Genomic DNA, 20,335 nt, shown 5'->3' on the forward strand with positions numbered 1-20,335 from the left:
TTTCTCAATTTAAAATTGCAACATTAATATTTTTAATTTATTTATTGTTTTAGAATATTTCTCAAAATTAAACTGCACCATTGTCATCAAAATAAAGACTAGTCGACGATTATTACTTTATCTCAAACTTCTTCTTAATGTTTTACGAGGAAACACACCAGGATGGGCACTGCATGAGTCCTGCACATCAATTAATTTCTGTGTGTCAATTTCCTCACCTGAAAAATGAAAACCTCACCACCAACACACTTCTGAGTCTATTATGAGGAAAGAATTTTAACAAGTTTGTGTAAATCTCTGGCGTCATAAAATGATAAACAACAAATCTCACTCATCATGAAACTATATCCAGCATATAACACCAAAAAGCAAAAAAAAGCAGATGTATCTGGGCCAGGTTTTTATTCCCCATAAAGGAATTAGATATTTATACCTCATACAAGTGACGAAATTGCTGTTCTCTTTCGTTCAACTAAAAAACAAAAAAGCAGAAAAGCAGTGCTGAGTATTTAACTAAGATGGGAATTATTTTTAAGATAGAAAAGATATAATAGCTAACACTTCTATGGTACTTTAAATTCACATGTTATGAATTGTGTTCTTCACAATAAACTTAAGTAGAACTTATTTATTTTTATTTTACACCTGAGGATAAAGAAGCTCATAAAAGAGACTGTAATGGGATTGCTCAGCAGGTCTTCAGAGAAGCCAGTATTTGGACTAGGAATTCCATCTCTAAAGTCTTCCCCTCTCCACCAAACCAAACTAGAATGCCAAATTCTTGGGTAACCACATACACCTTGGAAGTCAGATGGTCTGAATAAAACTCTGGTTTGGACTAAACCCAGGAGTGGTTGGGTGAAGCTCTGAACTTCCATCGGCCACTGGTCTTCCACTCTCATCTTCATCTTCCAAACCGGTCTCAACTCGTCTTCTGGATTTTTATTCACCACTTCATATGCAAATATCCTCTTTGCACTGTGAGGACATTGATGGAAGCTTCTAGGGTCTTATTCATATTTGCTTTCTTCATAATAGCTTACACATAAGAAGCCCTAAACAAGTAACTATTTCAATGAATTAATTCATTAATTCTTGCAAAAAAATTTCCTGAACACTTACTCTGTGACTTGCTTAGTGCCAGATCAGTCAACAGTTCAGAGAGGATCCCTCCCATCATGGAATTTATGGACAGACGTTGAACAAGTAACAGTAATAGTGACGAGAGCTCAGGGAAGAGTTGTTTGCTAGGAAAGGTAGATCACACGTGGAACTAACCCAGTGTGAGGCACCAGGAAGGCCTCCCTGAAGAAGGGACCTTTAATCTGCCACCTAAGGTTGACGGGGAAGGAGACAGATGAGGAAGAAAATGCAACCTAGGCAGAGAGACCAGCATTCACACGAAGATGGGACAGTGCCCCCCTCAAGCACATCTTAAATCCTGCTTCTTGCTGAACTACCTTGGCTCAGACCCAACTCTAATAAAGATGTTGGGATTTTCAGGACACAGTAGGCATCACAACAGATTAAAATAATTTCTTTATATAGATAAATCACCCACTCTTTTGTATCTTTAGAACACCTCAATAAATTTACTCAGCCTTGCTATAAAAGTAGGGCGTAGTTATATGGTTCTCTCTATCTCTTTTATCTGAAACATTGTATTTCATATGTGCAGTTCCAATATTCTAATTGATGTCCAGCCTGGGTAAGAAATGGGCTTTTTGTGAAACCAGTAGGAAAATGTTGTAAAGATCTGTTCAGTCACAGCTGTTCTTTACAAGTGACTTCAAATTTTATAGCTAGCAATAACTGTACTTCCGGTTGTAAATTTAGTCTTCATTCAGTGGGAACTGGGGAGTTGTTGTACAAGGTGTCATGAGGTTGTGTGCGGTATCCCATGTTGTGGAAAATACAATAAATTATATTGCTTTATAGCAAACGCTTTATACATATAATTAAAGTAAGATGTTCTCACAGACTATAGTTTTACAACTTGAAAACTTGGCGTAAAGTTTACACACATATATGAACTGCCAGAAAGACACATGTTTTCATTATATGTAGACAGACGCTGAACAACCACTGGGGTTGCTGAACTGTGTCCCTTTCAAAATTCATATTGAAGCCCTAAGCCCAGGACCTTCGAATGTGACTGTATTTGGACACAAGGTCTTTAAAGAGGTAATAAAGATTAAATGACATCATAAAGGTGGGGCCCTAATCCAACAGGACTGGTGTTCTTATAAGAAGAGGAAAAGAACACGAGGAATGCACGTGCACGGAGAAGCAGCCCACGTGAGGACACAATGAGAAGGTGGCCACCTGCAAGCCAGGGAGAAAGGCTTCCGATGAAACCAAACCTGCTGGCACCTTGACCTCGGACTTCCAGCCTTCAGAACTGTAAGAAAATTAATTTCTGCTGTTTAAGTCATGCAGTCGATGATATTGTGTTACGGCAGCTCTTATAGTCTCAACCATGTCCCACCAAAATTCCTCTGTTGAAGCCCCAACTGCAACATGACTGTATTTGAAGATGGGACCTTTATGGAAGCAACTAAGGTTAAATGAGGTCATAAGGGTGGGGCTCTCATCCCATAGGACCAGTATCCTTATAAGAAGAGACACACCAGAGAATGCTCCCTCTCTGTCCTCACCAACAGAGGAAAGGTCAGGGGAGGACACAGGGAGAAGGAAGCCATCTGAAAGCCTGGAAGAGAGGTCTTACCAGAAACTGAATTTTCTAGCACCTTAATCTTGGACTTTTGGCCTCCAGAACTGTAAGAAAATTAACTTCTGCTGTTTAAGCCACTCAGTCTGTAGACTCTGTTATGGCAGACCAAGCAAACTAATACAGCAGCAAACTAACACAGATATATATTTTACAGTCATAAATATACATGAATGAGTATATGCATGCACACACAGACTGGCTATGCACAGGCAAATTATCTCGAGTCCTATTTGAAAACAGTGGGAAGGCTTTTACTATGCATTTGCATATTAAAATTTTTGTTGGATTAAAAATGAGTATCCATAATTTATATTTATGCAGTCAGAGTGTATCTGGATATTAATGATAATTAATAAAAATAATAAAAAACAGAGTTGTTTTTAAGAAGTGGGGTCAATGTATGGGTACGCTCAAAAAAATGCTTCAGACATATTTATAAGTTGATTATTTCAGCTTTCAGAGAGAACGTAAGAGTCTGGCTCAATCTACCTACAATCGCCAAAGAAGAATATTAAACTTGGACTCTACTGTTTCAAATTAAACTTTTTATATGTAGCTGTTATATTCCTGTCACTTATCAAGTTAGCTTAAGAAGCTTTTTGTGAGTTTAATTAAGCCTGACTAATTCTCCACCAGTATAAAGAAAGACGAATTCCTTAAATATTTAATCCATTTATGACTCAAAGTGTCATTTTCTGAATATGGCTGTTAAATTCTTAGAATTAATTACCCTTTGAATTAAAGCTGCTTTTTCAGACATTCAAGACATACAGTCACAGCTCACACAATGCGCAAATTCAACATTTCATCTGTTTATCAAGAGAATTTATTCCAAATGCTATATTCAAAAATCACAACCTGGCTGGCTTATTTTTGACCATGGAACTAAGGAATCTTTGACTGTAAGCTTCACAACAATTGGCCCTGTCTTCATCCTGATCTCCACTCTTGGTTTTTCCACTGCTTCTCCCTTCATCCACATATTAATGAGTTAAAGGTTAATTGCCCTCTATCTACACAATCTCTATTCTTTTGGGGCGGGGGGGGGGGGGGGGGTTAGCCCTGAACTAACATCTGTTCCCATCTTCCTCTATTTTATATGTGGGGCGCCTACCACAGCATGGCTTGATAAGCAGCGTGTAGGTCCGCGGCCAGGATCCAAAGCATGAACCCGGGGCCGCCAAAGCAGAACATGCGAACTTAACCACTACGCCACTGGGCCGGCCGCTACAATCTGTATTCTTTTTTATTGTGACTTTGTTCTCCTTAACTCATCCCAAGCCTCGCCTCCTTCTGAAAGATTGTCCCCATTATGATCAGCAGGCAGCACAATCATAGGTCCATCCTTCCCTCTCGTATCATCTGAAATGCTGAATGCACCCGTGACTTCATTTTAATTACACATTTCCTATTTGTTCTCTCCTAGAATTTTGAAGGCTGCCCAAGACTAGAAGCAGTGTTCCTCAAGACTAGAGTCCCAAGAACCCAAGGTGATCAACCAGGCAACCACATCACTGAGCGCTCCATATCCCCAGAAATAGACCCTGGATTCCTGTATAAGAAAACTGAAGACTGGATACATGAGGGAACAGCAAACCGCGTATCCACACACCCAAAGCCACCGAGACACAAGCAAAGGGGCACCAACCCTGAGTGCCTTGTGATCTGTTAGTGCTCAGTCATCATTTCAACGTTCCCCGCATCTTGCTGGACGCTGAGGTTATGGGAGTTGCTCGTTAATGCACCCTCTAAAGGAGAAAGCCGCCTTTTGATTGAAATTAAAATTCCCTCAGGGACATGAAGAGATTGAAAGACTATCAATTAGTTATTTAGCTTTCACATTTACAAGTCTCAGTCTGGGGAAAGTTGATTCTCAGATACCATTTTCTAGTCTTAGCAATATAAAACATTGACTGAAAAATATTTCTAGAATAATTCACTGAGCAGTCTGCCCTCCCCCCCACCACCTCCCACACACCTCTGACTTAAGATACAATTATTTACATTTAAAGCATAAAACACAAAATGGCACATTGGAATTTCCAGTGCCAGCCACTTCCTATTTTTTTTAAATAAAATGTATTCTAAAAATACTTTGGTTGTGGAAAAAAAAAAAGAATAGAAAAAATTCATTAGAAGAGAAAACACTAAACTCCCGTGGTTACTGGAATGGAAACAGCCAGCCCCGGTGGCAGACGTGGACATCCATGGCGGGGGCCCCCCTGCATCGAAGGTACATACCACCTTTCATCATTCCTACTTCGTAGCATTTGCGGAGCCGGCAGGCCTGACAGCTCTTCCTCCTGTTTTTATCAATCGTGCACTGGTTGGTAGCTGGACACATGTAGTCATTATGTCCTGTTAAAAGGAAAAGGATATAATTAATGTTACTTCAGGAAACATAGCCAGTCAGAATCTACAGGGAGGCTGTCTGGAGGATCAGCTCACATCACGCACTGGCCTATGTTGCTACCTCAGCCACAAATCCTTTTTCTGTCCTTCTCAAAGTGTGAAAAAACCTCTCCTAGAACTTAATTTCTGCCTCAGCCAATTGCTTTGGGAGTTCTTTGGGCAAATCATCTTCCGTTCATACGGCTTATATTTTGGGGCACGATGTTTTACACACACTCACAAGGTTAAGTTTTCTCTGCAGATAAGGCCTTTTTTTTTTAACTCAAGCCACTAGCAAAATTGTTGTCAGAATAAAACTATTGGAGCTTTCAGAGCATTTCAAAGTCGGCTTTCTTAAAATATAATTTCAAGAATCTTTAGGTATTCAAATGCAGCGCAGAACACCTGGATTCGAGTCGTGGCTGGTGGGCTGAGGCAGGCAAAGTTCAGTCCTCACGTTAGTAAGTTAGACCATCGCTTACTAGCTGGAGGACCCTAAGCAAGTTAGTTAACATCTCTAGGTCTCATTTTTCCCCTTCTCTAACCTAGAGAAAATAATGGCGCCCACTATATAACATTATTCTAAGAATTAAACATAAGAATACATGTCAAGGGGCTTACCACAGTGTCCTGGATATGGTGAGCCCTCAATAAATATTAGTTGTTTTTGTTACTATTATTTTATTATTAGCCCTCTTTCTTTTCTCCCTTGTTTATTGAATCTTTCTCATTCAAATTCTTCTTTCTCATTCATTTTATCATGGGCATGTTGGTCTCACAAAAAGGTCTCCTTTGACCTCACATCACTCTAGAACTTCATCTTCTCTCCTGTCCCCCCTTCTCAGCTCCATTCCTCAGAGATGACTACACTGGAAGTCCCCTCACCTCTCCCGCATGAGTCAACCTACACCACCTGAGGTGCCCCCCAAAAGCAGCTTTCTTGATATCAGCAGTGACCCTTATTGCTGAATTCAACAGAGATTTTCAGTCCACATCATAATAGACCTATCAGAAGCATCTGAAAATTCCTCCCTTCCTCTTGAAACATGCTTTTCCCTTGGGTTCCATACCCCAAAACTCCCCCAGCGCTCCTCCTCCCGCTCACGCTGTGGCTTCCCAGAGTTGTTTGAAGATTGGCTGCATCCTACATTAAACCAGAGCAGCATAGGGCTCAAGGTCAGGCATCCTCTCTTCTTGTGACTCCAAATTCTCCCACAAGAAAATACATTCCATGCCTATGCCTTCTGTTGCCATTAAATACAGACAATTCACAGGTTCGTACTCCCACCCAAACCCTCCTCTCTGAGCTCCAGGTACATCTATCCAAATGCCCACATGAAGCTCTGCTTTAAGGTTTAGAAGTCATCTCCATCTCTTTATCCATCAAAACATGTCTGGTTTATAGTATGCAGAATATTAAACTTCACAAACTAATAAATATTGGCATGGTATTCATAAAGAAGTCCATTTATATAAAGAAGTCTAAATTCTTAGACTTCTTGGGAAAATGGTTTGAATTTACACTAAGGAGATGATATGTATTATTTTAAAACATATTTCCTATTCTCAAAAAAAAGTGAGTATATACTCCACCCTCTAATTCAGATTGTCTGGTTAAGTTTCTATTTTGTCATTTACCAAGGGCAAGATGCAACACGTAGTGAAATGTGTGAACTATAGAACTCTTTATTCTTCATTCAACTTCAGGGTCAGTTCCAATCAGAACAGGGTGGAGTGGGGACTTGACCAGAAATGTTGGTCTCATAAAACTTGCCTCTCCATCTTTAAACATACATTATAAAAGTCACTGTATCAACACGCTTCAGAAGAAATTAACATCTGCACTGTTCTATTGCATAAGAGGCATGAGCAAACTAGCCAGCAGAACCATAAACTTGTAACTTTAGTAAGAGACCACACAACGCTTCAAACATCCAGGCGCAGTTATTATTTTTAGAATTGTCCTTACTATAGGGACAAATTGAGGAAATAATAGAACCAGAAACAAAATTTACCTGGGTAGCTGTTAATTTGAAGCAAAAGGTGTATTCTTCTGACAACTCAAAGAAATTTTAGTGTTTGGTCTCCTATAACGTTTATGCAATACATATGATTTATTGTAACTCTAAAAAACTGAGTTTATATTAAGTCTCAGAAGAAAACTGTCAATAATCATTAGAACCAAAAATTACTTTCATCTACTTTTTGGCCCCAAAGCCAGTTGTTCCACAAGTCAGAAAATGGGAGCACCGAATTGGGTCAGAGGTCAATTGGCTAAATATTATGCTTGTCTTGGCCATCTATTGCAGATGTGTATCTTTATAGAACCAAGTGAACTTTCTAAACTAACACGTTTAACAAATAAAATATGCTGGATTTGTGCAACTGAACTCATGCCTTAATGAGATTGAAAATAGATGCCCAAAGGACTCATGTTCATAATAGAAACCTGTGTGACAAAGTGGGTTTTCTCTTGCCCAAATTACATTAAAATTTGGAGTTGAGGGACCAGCCCAGTGGTATAATGGTTAAGTTCACACGCTCCGCTTCAGTGACCCAGGGTTCTTGGGTTCCGATCCCAGGTGCAAACCTACACACCACTCATCAAGCCATGCTGTGGGGCAGTCCACATGCAGAGTGAAGGAGGGTTGGCACAGATGTTGGCTCATCAACAATCTTCCTCAAGCAAAAAGAGGAAGATTGGCAACATATATTAGTTCAGGGCCAATCTTCCTCATCAAAACAAAAAAGATCAAAAAAATAATTTAGAATTGATAAATTGGCAACACGAAAAATTTAATAGGTACTTATTTGATATTTACAATTAAAACAAATTCTTCTTAACCAAACACCATTAACAACTATTTGTAAGTCTTCAACTTACATCAGAAGCAAAACGGCAAAGCAGTTTTTTGTTCTCTTATAACTTAGCAAAGCTGTGTTATTAAAGCAATTGATTTAAGCTTCTCTAAGAAGAAACTTATTTTTAAATTTTATTATTTGGTCTTGCAAAAACAATGCATGAGAAAATCCTATTGAAGTAGAGTTAACTTTTTAAAAAACAGCCCACATCAATTATATTAATGAAAGGTGCAGTGTTTTTATTGAAGAAACTGATGACCTCTGTGCACCTGTGACCAGATCAGCCTCAAAGTGGCTTTTGCACAGGCCTGGATGAAGCGCAAAAGGCCAGCACTGAGTGTGAGGTTCAGGCAAAGGGCTGGAGAAATAATCGCCATTTTCTTGCCCACCAAAAAATAAAAATAAAGCCTCCAGGTTAATTTGGGGTTTGAGTAATAGGAAGTGGAGAGGAGAGGAGGTGAGTGAAACAGAAGCCAGAAACATGAAGAATGGGGCCAGGAGGCATCTGTGAGCAGGAATTACCAGGCTTGACCCACTGCTCCTGAGGCAAGACAGGCTCACTCAGAGCTTGTCCCCACGCTTCTCTGGGATTCTTTCTCTTGACTTTTGGTTTTAGCTTTTCATCTTATTTTCCCTCTTTCGGTAGCAGCTGTTGTTGCATTGTTATCATCACACAGAAAGTCAATATTTGTTAATTACAAAACTAAGCAAGGACTCATATTCAGAGATACAAAAGATAAATACAAACAGAGCAAATTAAAACAGGCAGGTAAGGATGTGGAGAAAAGGGAATCCTCGCGCACTGTTGGTGGGAATGCAAACTGGTGCAGCCACTACAGAAAACAATACGGAGGGTCCTCAAGAAATTAAAACTAGAACTACCATGGAAGCCGGCAATCCCACTTTTGGGTATTTATCCAAAGGAAATGAAATTATCTCGAAGAGTTATCTGTACTCCCATCTTCATAGCAGCGTTATTCACAATAGCCAAGTTATGGAAACAACCTAAGTGTCTGTTGATAGATGAATGGATAAAGAAAATGTGGTGTATATATATATATATATATATATATATACACACACAATGGAATATATTCAGGTTTAAAGAAAGAAATCCTGTCATTGCAACAACATGGACGAACCTGGAAGGCATTATGTTAAGTGGAATAAGCCAGACAGAGAAAGACAAATACTGTGTGATATCACTTACATGTGGCATCTATTTTAAAAAGTCGAACTCATAGAAACAGAGAGCAGAAAAGTTGTTGCCAGGAGCTGGGGGGTGGGGGAAATGAGGGGAAGCTTTTACTAAAAGGTACAAATTTTCATCTACAAGATGAATAAGGTCTGAGGATCTAATGTGTAACACACTGACTATAGTTGATAACACTGTATTGTATAATTGAAATTTGCTCAGAGAGTAGAACATAAAGGTTCTCACCTACAAAAAAAGGTAAATACACGAGATGATGGGTGTGTTAACTAACTCAATGGGGGGAAATCCTTTCACAATGTATACATACATCAAACCATCATGACGTAGATTTTAAGTATCTTACAATTTTCTTTGTCAGTTATACTTCAATAAAGCTTAAAAAATAATAAAACAAGTAGTAGCCTGAGAGGATTTTAATATTGTATATCTTTCCTTTTGTCACATTTTTCCCTCGGTACATTCTGGCAGTCACCTCAGACCAACTCTCAGACCAACTGAGCTTCACATATCCACCTACCCTCCTGCCATGGTCCGTTTAGTCTTGACTGTCTCACAGACTCTTCAAGATGGACGTGTCCCAAACATCACTGAGCATCTTCTTTCCCCACCAATCTGTTCGTCTTCACCACACCAGGAAGCCTGAGACACACGTGTTATTCCATACTCTACCCTCTCCCTCACTCAAACCCCACAACGCGTGCACACACTGAGCAAATCAATTATTTTAAAATTCTTTTTCAAAGCAAAACCAGTTTTTCCCCCGGGCCCACTGTCACTACCATAGCCCGTACCATCTCCACCCAGATTATTGCAAGAGCCCACTAAGCTACTCCTGCCAGTCATTCTCCGCCATGTTGCCGGAGGTATTTGTCTAAAATCATACACCACGTGCTGCTATCCTGCCTTAATATTCTGATGCTCCTTGAAGCTCTAAGGATAAAACCTAAATGCCTTAAGACAGCTTACTAAGCTGTTCCTGAGCAGCCCTTAGCCACTTTCCTAGCCTGGTTTCTCACCACTCTCTAAGACACATCCAAGTTCCAGCCAGTCTTTCTGTTTAAACACACCATGCTCCTTCTTACCCCCAAGAGTTTGCATATGCCCTTCCTTCTTGTGGAAACACACTTGCCCTACTCTTGGCCCAACTGACTCCTGCTCATCTTTCAGGTGTACTGAAAAGTGTACACATTGGATTTAATTGCTCATCTTGGTCCTCAGGTCACTTTAGGCTTGACTAGAGATAAACTATATCTGCCTCACTTATCACCATTTACCCTGTGCCCTGCACATTCTCAAGCACACAGGGGAGCTCTACAAGTATTTGTTATCTGAACAAAATGGAGTTGCCAAAGATCTGTGCTACCCTCCATTCCTAACCTCATCTGTGATGCACAGGCCTCCTGAGGGGGCAGATTGGAGTTCCATTAGGGAGTAATGACAGAGAGGACGATGATCCCAAACAAAGCAATGGCCGCTACACCTCAGGACCCCAAAACTCAGGTCCACAAGAGCAAGGCTTGATCCTAAGGGTGTGTTGAGGAGCATGAAACCAGCAGAGAGAGAGAGGCCAGTCTGCTCTTCAACACTGGGTGGGGCCAGACATTCACATAAAGGAGCAGCTCTTTGCAGATGCAACAGGCCAAGAAATTAGAAATAAGATCTTGTATTACCCATGAATTATCTCCACTACTATTTCTATTTCAATGCCTTGCTCATTTTCTAATATCCGTGTATTTTATGACTGACCCCAAATAAAGATCAACATACTCTAATAATTTCAAAGCTTGTTCTTTATAGAAATGTTTCCTGAATTAAAATGTTTTTTTTTCTCTACCATTTCATAGATGCATTTTAATATGGCTCATTTTACTAATAATGATTTATTTTCGTAGAGTGTTTTAACTCTTTTTGAATTTCTACTTTTACTTATCTGAAGTTCAAACCCTAAAGGTAATTAACAACTTCCTTGATTCATCTCCCAGCTCACCAACGTCACCAAAGGACAGGTGTAAATATAATGGGTCCATTTTATTATTTCCCATAGAAAATTAAAATTCCTATAAATGAATTATTAACAACATCAAAGTATTGTAGGGGAGGAGGCACACCTTCATCAAAGGATTTCCTACACAGAGAATATATCAACTGCTCAGTAACTGGAGCTAAAGTACAAAGTAGCTTAATAGTCGAATAGAGAGAGATTAAAAATATTTGCTTCATCACATTACATAAATCTGAACATCGATTTGCCTCAGTAATGCAGTTCTGTGATATAAATGTCTAATAGAGCTATTTTTTCCTTTCTTACTACTTTCTAACTTTGCGGAATCAGGAGGTATACTCGAATTGTGCTTTCCAGCTATTTCTATCTCTAATTGACACATTTCAAAGCTTAACGGGAGCACACATACAGATTTAACTCATAACCAGAAAAACATCAATATCTGACGTCAACACTTATGTTATGACTTTTTATAAATGAGCTCAATAAAAATATACACAGTACTCTGGAAAAAAATGCATTAAAATTAAGCAGACTTTTCTGAGGTCAGGCAAAAAGCCAAGTATGAAAACTAGAAGAGACTTTACACCAGTAAGGAATAAACACTTAACTTTCTTATCAACACATGTGAGCATTTAGCTAACTGTTCATATTTTTAAGGCAAGGAAATGAAAGTAAATTCTTGAAGATAAATTAACTCTCCAATATTTAAGCACACACAAATCAAATAAAAGCCAATTTTAGCTAATCTTAACTAAAAGCCTCATAGCAAAATAACATTTTGTTTTCAGAGGCCTGTTCTTTTAAATCTGATTGATCCATAAATTTAGCTAACCTCTATAAAGCCTGGCTAGCTTTACAGTCTTTTTATTAAAGGCTCTCATTGAATATTTGCATAAAATTAAACTAGTGTTTACTAGAATTTGAAGTATCCGGGAGCTGTACACAAACAGTTTGCTTAAGGTAGCAAGCAAGATGTCAAAATCAGTATTTCTTTCTACTTCTAAGCATCAATATGTACATAGAGTGTTAAATGCAGCAGTAAATTTGACATGGAATCACAGGACCCTACACATATTTGGCCAAAAGGAAACCTATGACTGTTTAGTTTTCAGTGAAAGGTTCTATTTTTCTTTTGGTGTTAAAGTCCAGAAATATGTCAAAACCTAAGTTTTGAACCTTAGCATTGGGAAAATAATGAGAGTCCGCTCACAAATTTTCAAAGCACCATCCTATAAACTAGCAACTACTCCCGACCTGAGCAGGAGCTTCCAGCTAATGTTCCTCTTCAGCTTGTTCATTTCACACTTGTGCTCAATTCCTGTCTGGGGGCAACTGCCTGAGATTATCTGACCAACATTCTCTTTACTAAGAAAACCGACCGTTGTGGATACTGAACATGACGTGCCAGGCACTGTGGTATCCGTGGATTACTTCATTTAATCCCCCAGCAACCTTATGAGGAAGGAATTACATTAATCTCCATTTTACAGATGTAAAACTATGATAAAAGTTATAAAGCCTGCTCCAAGCCACACCGCAAGCAAGTGGCAGAGATGGGGTTTGAATCAAAGTCTCCTTCATTCCAGAGGTCAAAGTCTTTCATTCTAACAGCCTTCATCCATGAAATGCCCAACTTCCCCAAAGGACAAGATCTTCATTCAGGAACTGTCTTTATTTTCCAGAGTCAATAATGGTAGGATTCTCCACAACTGGTTGACCACTGGATATTGTGCTTTTCTTAGGAAGCTCATGCATAGGAAAGTAAAAAGTGAGGAATTAACAGAACCAATGTTATCATCTTCTAATTAACATATCTGCAAGATAAATACTCACCAAGGGCAAACCAATATTGAATTCTTTAGGCAATAAAGCCTGACTTAGTTTACGGGGATGAAATGAACAGTCCAACGCTCCTGGACATGACCGTACAAAGGAAGGGAAGTCTTGCCCTTCCTTAAACTCTGAGAAAAATACTGACTTCCTGCATTATCGCCATTATTACTCCTTTATTTATTTATTGCTCCTTTATCACTTTATTACTCCATTATTGCTTCTTGAATTATTACTCCAAGCCCTGACTCGCGAGTGGTGCTTTATCTTGGTAGTGCCACACACACTCATTTACTGTGACCAAAGGAAAGAAATGTTATGGGAGTTTCCAGGAAGAACTGAAGAGTCCGTACAAACTGTGATGTTGTGGGGTCCACCAGCAGAAAGAAAAGGAAGACTGGCAAGGAATTTGTTGTAGAAAGGAGACTTTAAAAGATTTTTTATTGAAAATGGGAGCATATGATTTTCATTAAAAAATGAAAGATTAAAAGTATTCAAAGTTATGCCAAGGAAAAAAATCATAACAAAAATGCACTATCATCTCTGGGTAGTAAAGTAGGCAAGGCAGAGAGAAGACGTGATGAAGCTTGAAACAGCTTTGTCAAATTCTTGGGGCTAGAAGCAGTGGAGGAGGAAGTCAAAGATTCTGGTGGTTTGTGCCGGGGTCTCTTGAAAATTGTTCTTATCATTAATCAAATAGAGAGTCTCATTTGGGTGGTGGGGGGGGTGGGGGTGGGAAGAAGAGGTGTGGAACAATTTTAAACAGCTTGTATTTGAGATTTTAGTAGCCCACCAACAAGCAGCTACCCAGCAGGCTATTGTCAACGTAGTACTGAAGCTTGGGAGGCATGTCAGAATGAAGTCGGAGATCATATGATCCAGAAAGGCCACTTCTGGGTATATGCCCGAAAGAACTGAAAGCACAGACTCAAACAGATATTTGTAAACCTATGTTCAAAGCAGCATTATTCACAATAGCCAACAGGTGGGAACAACTAAAATGTCCATCACTGATAGATAAATGGATAAACAAAATGTGGTATATACAATAGTCCCTCAGTATCCAGGGGGGATTGGTTCCAGGACCCCTGCAGGGACCAAAATCTGAGGATGCTCAAGTCCCTCATATAAAACAGCATATATTTGCACATAACCTACGCACATCCTCCTGTATACTTTAAATCATTTCTAGATTACTTATAACACCTAATACAATGTAGATAGTTGTTGTACTGTATTGTTTAGAGAATAGTGACAAGAAAGAAAAAGTCTGTACGCATTCAGTGCAGACGTAACCATAATAAACCTTTCAACTGTGGTTGGTTGAATCCATGGGTGCAGAACCTGCAGATACAGAGGGCCAACCGTACCTAGAATGGAATTTATTCAGCCTTAAAAAGGAATGAAATTCCGATACATGCTAAAACATGGATGAAGCCTGAAGACATTATGCTAAGTGAAATAAGCCAGACACAAAAGGACAAACATTGAATAATTCCACTTAGATGAAGTACCTATAATAGCCAAATTCACAGAGACAGAAAGTGGAATGGGAGTTACCAGGGGGTGTTGGGAGGGAGAAATGGGGAATTATCCTTCAATGAGTACAGAGTTTCCATTTGGATGATGAAAAAGTTCTGGAGGTGGACAGTGGTGATGGTTGTACGACAATGTGAATGTACTTAATGTGAGTAAACTATACACTTAAAAATGATTGAAATGGTAAATTTTATGTTATGTATATTTTACCACAATTTTTAAAAAGTTAACTTGGAGGTATAGAGAGCATCTACGTGAGGCAGGGCAGGAAAGGGAATTAAAGATGTGCATCTTACGTTGCCCTGTTCAGATTTCCTCCTGTGAAAGTGGACCCAAGGACAGGATAGGAGTACTGGCCATGTGCTCTCCATGGATCAGCCACCATGCTAGGTTACTTTAGCTGTTTATCTCATCTAAACACCACAACTGACAAGTCAGGGTTATTACGATTTCCATGTTATAGAAGCAGAAACTAAGATCCCAAGAGATTAAATAACTTGCTCAAGGTCACTTGGTTACTAGATGGCAGAGCCATGATTAAAATCCAGGTCTGTCTCATCCACAAGTTCTTGTTCCTCCAGGAACATCACAGTAGAGTTGGTGAAATGGAAAGGACTCGATAACTACTGAACCATAATGCCTAAATATCATTATACTTTAAACTATAATCAAAACCAAATTCCCTAATGTAATTACTATATTGTATCATTGGGAGAGCATTTCAGAAGCAGCAATGAAATTACTTCCAGAAGCTGTGACTCCTAAAGATTAATCACAGGAAATAGATTCATCAGTAGATTATGACATATATTATTGAAATCTTTCTGGAAAACCTTTCAGCACACTTCAACATAAAACAAAGAGAGAAAGAGAAAGTAGAAAGCAAGGTATTGAGGAAATAAATAAGAAATTTACATTCTGTGAAAGAGCAACTGGAGTCTTATGTTTGGAAATAAATTTTGACTCAGATATTAAAGTGAATATTCTCTGATTTACAGCCAGTATAACGAGCCAAACAAAATGAAATAGAGTTTGGCTGTCTCCATGAACACATTCCTAAAAATCCAGCGAGGACATTCAATGTGCCATGATTTGAACTATTTCATAACCACATCTGTACGTAATGGCGTGCAAATAAAAATGGCATGCCTTAATAATGCATCCTAAATTATATTTTTACAGCTAGTCAATTCTAGTATATCTTATCAGTGACAACCACCATCTTTGACTGACATTTGACCTTTATTTTTTAAGTGAAACAAAAATATTATTTGCATCTAAGTATATTTTTAAAGGAAAAAAATCTTAACAGAATTCCAGGAGAGATAATTGTCCTGGAAATTTTCATTTTCTAAACGAAATTGAAGTAAAGAGGAAATTCTCCACTGATTTTTCCCTCCTCAGACCCTAGTCTGCTAAAATTTTGGCCAGGTCAATGACGATCCCTATTCTTGTCCAGCTTTGCTTACCATCAGCAAAACCACAATTGTTTTAAGCACCTGGCACAGGATCAAACGAACAGCTGCAACAAAGGAAAACATAATGAAATCAGTGACCACCATCTTGTTGTAATACCCCGGAGACAATGAGCCACTTTCCATAATGCCTCTTGGGGCTCAAGAAATAAGCAAGTGCTATTCCACAGCCCAGAAAAGGACTTTCTGAAATTGCTCCTTCTTGGGCAACGGATAAGCATCAAAGAGGAGAGCACTGTGACAATTGGTGTGATTAGTTCAACGCAGGCAGCAATTAGCTCACCTCGAGACTCCTCTCCTTTGTTCTGTTTAATTGTTTCCAGAGAGTTCTCCAAGCTTTCTTCTTACTTGAACTCATCTAAAGTCCAAACACTGGTGTCCAAAAGCAGTAGAAACAATTTCAAACTGTTCTTGTGCAAAGTTGAAGAGGCAAGGAAGAGGAAAATGGTCTTGCAATCAGAGCAAGAGGGGAAATCTCAGACGCCCTGAGCAGAGTTGTGCTGCCTGCCCAGATTCCTAGAACTGCTAACAAGCACATTGTCCTGCCCTCCCATTTCCGAGTCATTGCAGTACTCAAGGAGAGAGTAGAAAGATTGTGTTTACTAAGATCTGGTGGGGTGTGGAATACAGTCATGCACCACGTAATGACGTTTTCAGTCAACAACGGGTAGCATATACGACAGTGGTCCCATAAGATTAGCACCACATAGCCTGCAGGTGGGGTAGACTATACCATCTAGGTTTTTGGAAGTACATTCTATGATGTTCACACAATGACAAAATCGCCTAACAACGCATTTCTCAGAACGTATCCCATTGCTAAGCGATGTGTGACTGTATGAAGGTCCCTCAAGCTGCCACACCTGACTGGTTCCTTGTAGACCTCTGACCACCTAACTGCTAAATAAGGAGCTTCATCATCATGAGGAACCCTCCAAAATTAACTCCCCAGGCGACGTTCCTCTCAGGCATCCTGATAAAAGTAATGAAAGAAGAGTCAGGAGCTTCTGTTTCCATGGTTGGAGGGCTCCTGTAGCACATTTTAACACAAGTTCAGTCATTGCCTTTTTTTTTTCTTTAATTTAAGTCCACTTTGAAAATAAGAAAATAAACCAAAAGACAGTCTGTCAGACTTAGAAGTCACTACTATCCTACTTTCTCAGCTAGAATTACAATTTCTCTAACAAGTAGAAATAAACAAATGCTGGTTTTTATTCATTGTATTGCCAACGAACCTTTACAAGATGTTGGTTTGATAAAACAAAACAAAATGTATGCATAAGGAGAAATGCTTTATATTTATTTGTACTTATTTGCATGGTAAATGTAGCCCAGCGTAGCATGGCTAATCTCACACATTTTGTGGTCCTCACGGTTGAGGATAGTTTCTTTGACACAGGCTGCAGTAGCCTTGCAGCCTGGAGAAGAGCTGTGCAAATATTAGATACTCAGTAAATGACGGAGTGGGGAGCAGAAGTGGTACTAAAATCCACACTGCCAGGGCATCCAGATAGCTCAAGTCTATGTGGTCATCCTGCCCTGTAGGGAGAATTCTCAGACGAGCCACTGCACAGTGCTTGGAAAGCAGTTGTCTCATTTCTCAAGGGTGTTTGGGCTTCTCAGTCTCTATGCTGTCCACACCCTAGTCTAGCTGATGGGAACAAGAGAGCGTAGAAAAAAATCTCAAGTTTCCTTTCCTTCTCCCCTCCAAAACTAACCTCAGGAAACAAAATGACCCAACTGTGTGTCCTGAACAGGCTCTCAGATTTCGTGGCCCCGGATCCTCATCTGTACAAGGAACGGGAAGAACCCATTGATCACTAGGGCCCACTCTAGTTCTCAACTTTGATGATTCTCTTCTCTCATTTTCCTGAGGTCCATATTTCCTTTTCAACTGGCTTCCTGGGGTTCCAGATTGGGGAATTTTTAATGCTTCCAAAGGATTTACCTCCACTTGTGGTAGCTGCACTAAGTGGAAGGAATCCAGGAGTTTGTAGGAAATGTTACAGAGGTGAGCGCACAGGTCTCCTGTTGGAGAGAGGGTTCTCCCAGGGTACATGTGACCCGGAGAACCAGCCAACCCCTCTGGGTCTTTGATACCTCCCCCAGGGGCTGCTATGAGGCCCAGAGAGATAATATATGTAAATGCTTCATCAACCATAAAACTTTTGTGCCAATGGAAGGTATTACTATGGACTGAAATGTAGCCATTACAAAAAACGAGTGAGACCTATATGTACTGATAAAGGAAAATTTCCAAAATACATTACTCAGTGAGAAAAGCTAGGCACAGAATATGTGTAGAGTACAATGCCACCCATGTTACCAAAAGATACATATGTGTATAACTATGTATGAGTATATATACATGTAATTTTTGGAAAAAACTGTTAATAGTGTTTACCTATCAAGAAAGGAAATGTGGATTTTGGTATGGGACCAAAGGAAGATGTTAACTTTTCATACATACCATCTTGTACCATTTAACATTTAACCATGTGTATTTGTTTATTTGTTTAATAATCAAACAAGAAAAAAATATTGTAAAAATTTCTAACAAATACCAGCCTGTCGTCAACAATCTTCATTTCTTTTCTGGTTCTGCTGCGTTCTCATCCAGTACCTATTTCTCTCTCATCTGCAACCCACTGACTAAGCAATAAACTTAACTACCAGAACCTTGTTAAGCAAGAGAAAACTACCACATTTCCTTTGTAAAGAATAGGAAAAGGGCTGAGCGTAAGGTATGTTTTTCAATCTTCAGGTACTCCAGCAGAGAACAAGTAGCAGACACAAAAACCACAAGCAGAGGCTCCAGTCTGTTTCTGCTCCTGCCACAAAGCCATCCTGAGCATCTGTGACTCTCCTTTGCCCCAGGTGGGCCAGGCAGCCCTTGCTTTTGTGGGGACCTGGAATTGGCCACCCAAAGATATGTCTCTTTGGCATCAGGATTATTTGAGGCTCATTGCTTTTGATAAACTGGGACAGGCAAGGAGGCTCTGAGGAATGGAACTTGCCCTTTGTTAGGACACGTTTACATTTGTAAGGTAAATCTCTATCTGTAAAGTTGCCTCCCTCTCTTTACCAGGAAGAAGAAAGGCGATGACCTTCTCTCTAAAAACTCTTAATCAATACCAAAGGCAAGGACTTAAATCTGCATTTTATTGTGCCTGTTTCTGGTAACCTCCTGTAACTGACTTCCCTCCCCCTCCCAAGGTTGGCGTCTCCTTAAAGATTAAGCATCTTTCTTTGGGCTGGGAACCGATTGCAGTGCTCATCTGTGACCCCCCTCCCCCAGCCTGAGGCAACACACCTGCCACCCCGCAGCGCTCACTGAGACAGCAGACCTATCTGTCGTTTCCATCAAGCGCTGTGCTGACAGAGCAGCCTCGTGACTATTGTAAAAGGGACATTTCAATCACATGTGAAACACCTGTTTGGGGGTATATAACCACTGTGTGCACCCCACTTCTTCGGTGCCCTTTCTTCCTTCGGGAAGAAAGGCCCCGGGCCATGGTTCCTCATAAAGCTCTGTTTAATTTTCTCTTGCTATTCTGTCTCATGTGAATTTAATTCGTTCTCCAGCCAGACGAACCCCCATTTGGGGAGAGGAAATGTCCTCCTCCCCTACACTTTCCACTGACCCAAACCTTTATCCCTGATGAGCCCTGGTCTCCTCTCCATATAGAGCGTGGAGGCATCCTTAACATTTACCCTACACCTGATAGGATACAGGGAGCCACGTGGGGTGTTGGGTTCTGCCCAATGCATGGTAACAGTCCCATTTCCCCTTAGTAAGCAGAACTAACCCAAGCCAACTGTGTGCCCCACTCTTCTTGCCTGTAAACCTAAAGGGACAAGGAGCCAGAGACGGTCAGGTGTCAGTCCTCACTTCCAGTGTCCCTCTCACAAGCATTCTTTCCTTGGGGCAGACAATAGAGCACAATGATTAATAGAACACGATCCGTTCTGCAACCCAAATAGCTGGTTTCAACAGTGCTTTTGTTTCTTATATGCCTCAGTTTCCTCATCTGTAAAGTGAGGGTAACTATAGTGCCAACTTTCTAAATTTTGTGAGGAATAAATGAGATGATGCATATAATACTCGTAACATCAAGCCTGGTGCAGGGTCAGCACTCATTAAACGTTAACCATCATTATTATTAGATACTAAATCTCCAGACCAGCAGGGCTCAAATTTGTAGGAACGGCACCTAAACGACAATGCTCTCAAACCAGTATATAATAACCTATCATTTTCTTGGTAGTTAAACAATCCTTTC

At 39.9% G+C, this 20,335-nt stretch overlaps 1 protein-coding gene across 4 annotated transcripts in view; it reads right to left on the minus strand.

Annotated features, from left to right (window-relative positions):
• Positions 1-20,335, minus strand: part of ESR1 (estrogen receptor 1) — a 277,685-nt gene that overhangs the window by 204,561 nt on the left and 52,789 nt on the right. For all 4 annotated transcript variants that reach the window (XR_006889705.1, XR_006889706.1, XR_006889704.1 and 1 more), the window contains one exon: positions 4,976-5,092. Coding sequence is in view for 1 of the 4 variants with exons in the window: in XM_046669218.1 (XP_046525174.1) it covers positions 4,976-5,092 (117 nt within the window). In the remaining 3 variants the exon portion in view is untranslated. The remainder of the gene's footprint in view (positions 1-4,975; positions 5,093-20,335) is intronic.

This window comes from Equus quagga, chromosome 8, assembly GCF_021613505.1.
Source record: "Equus quagga isolate Etosha38 chromosome 8, UCLA_HA_Equagga_1.0, whole genome shotgun sequence".
Classification (NCBI taxonomy): domain Eukaryota; kingdom Metazoa; phylum Chordata; class Mammalia; order Perissodactyla; family Equidae; genus Equus; species Equus quagga.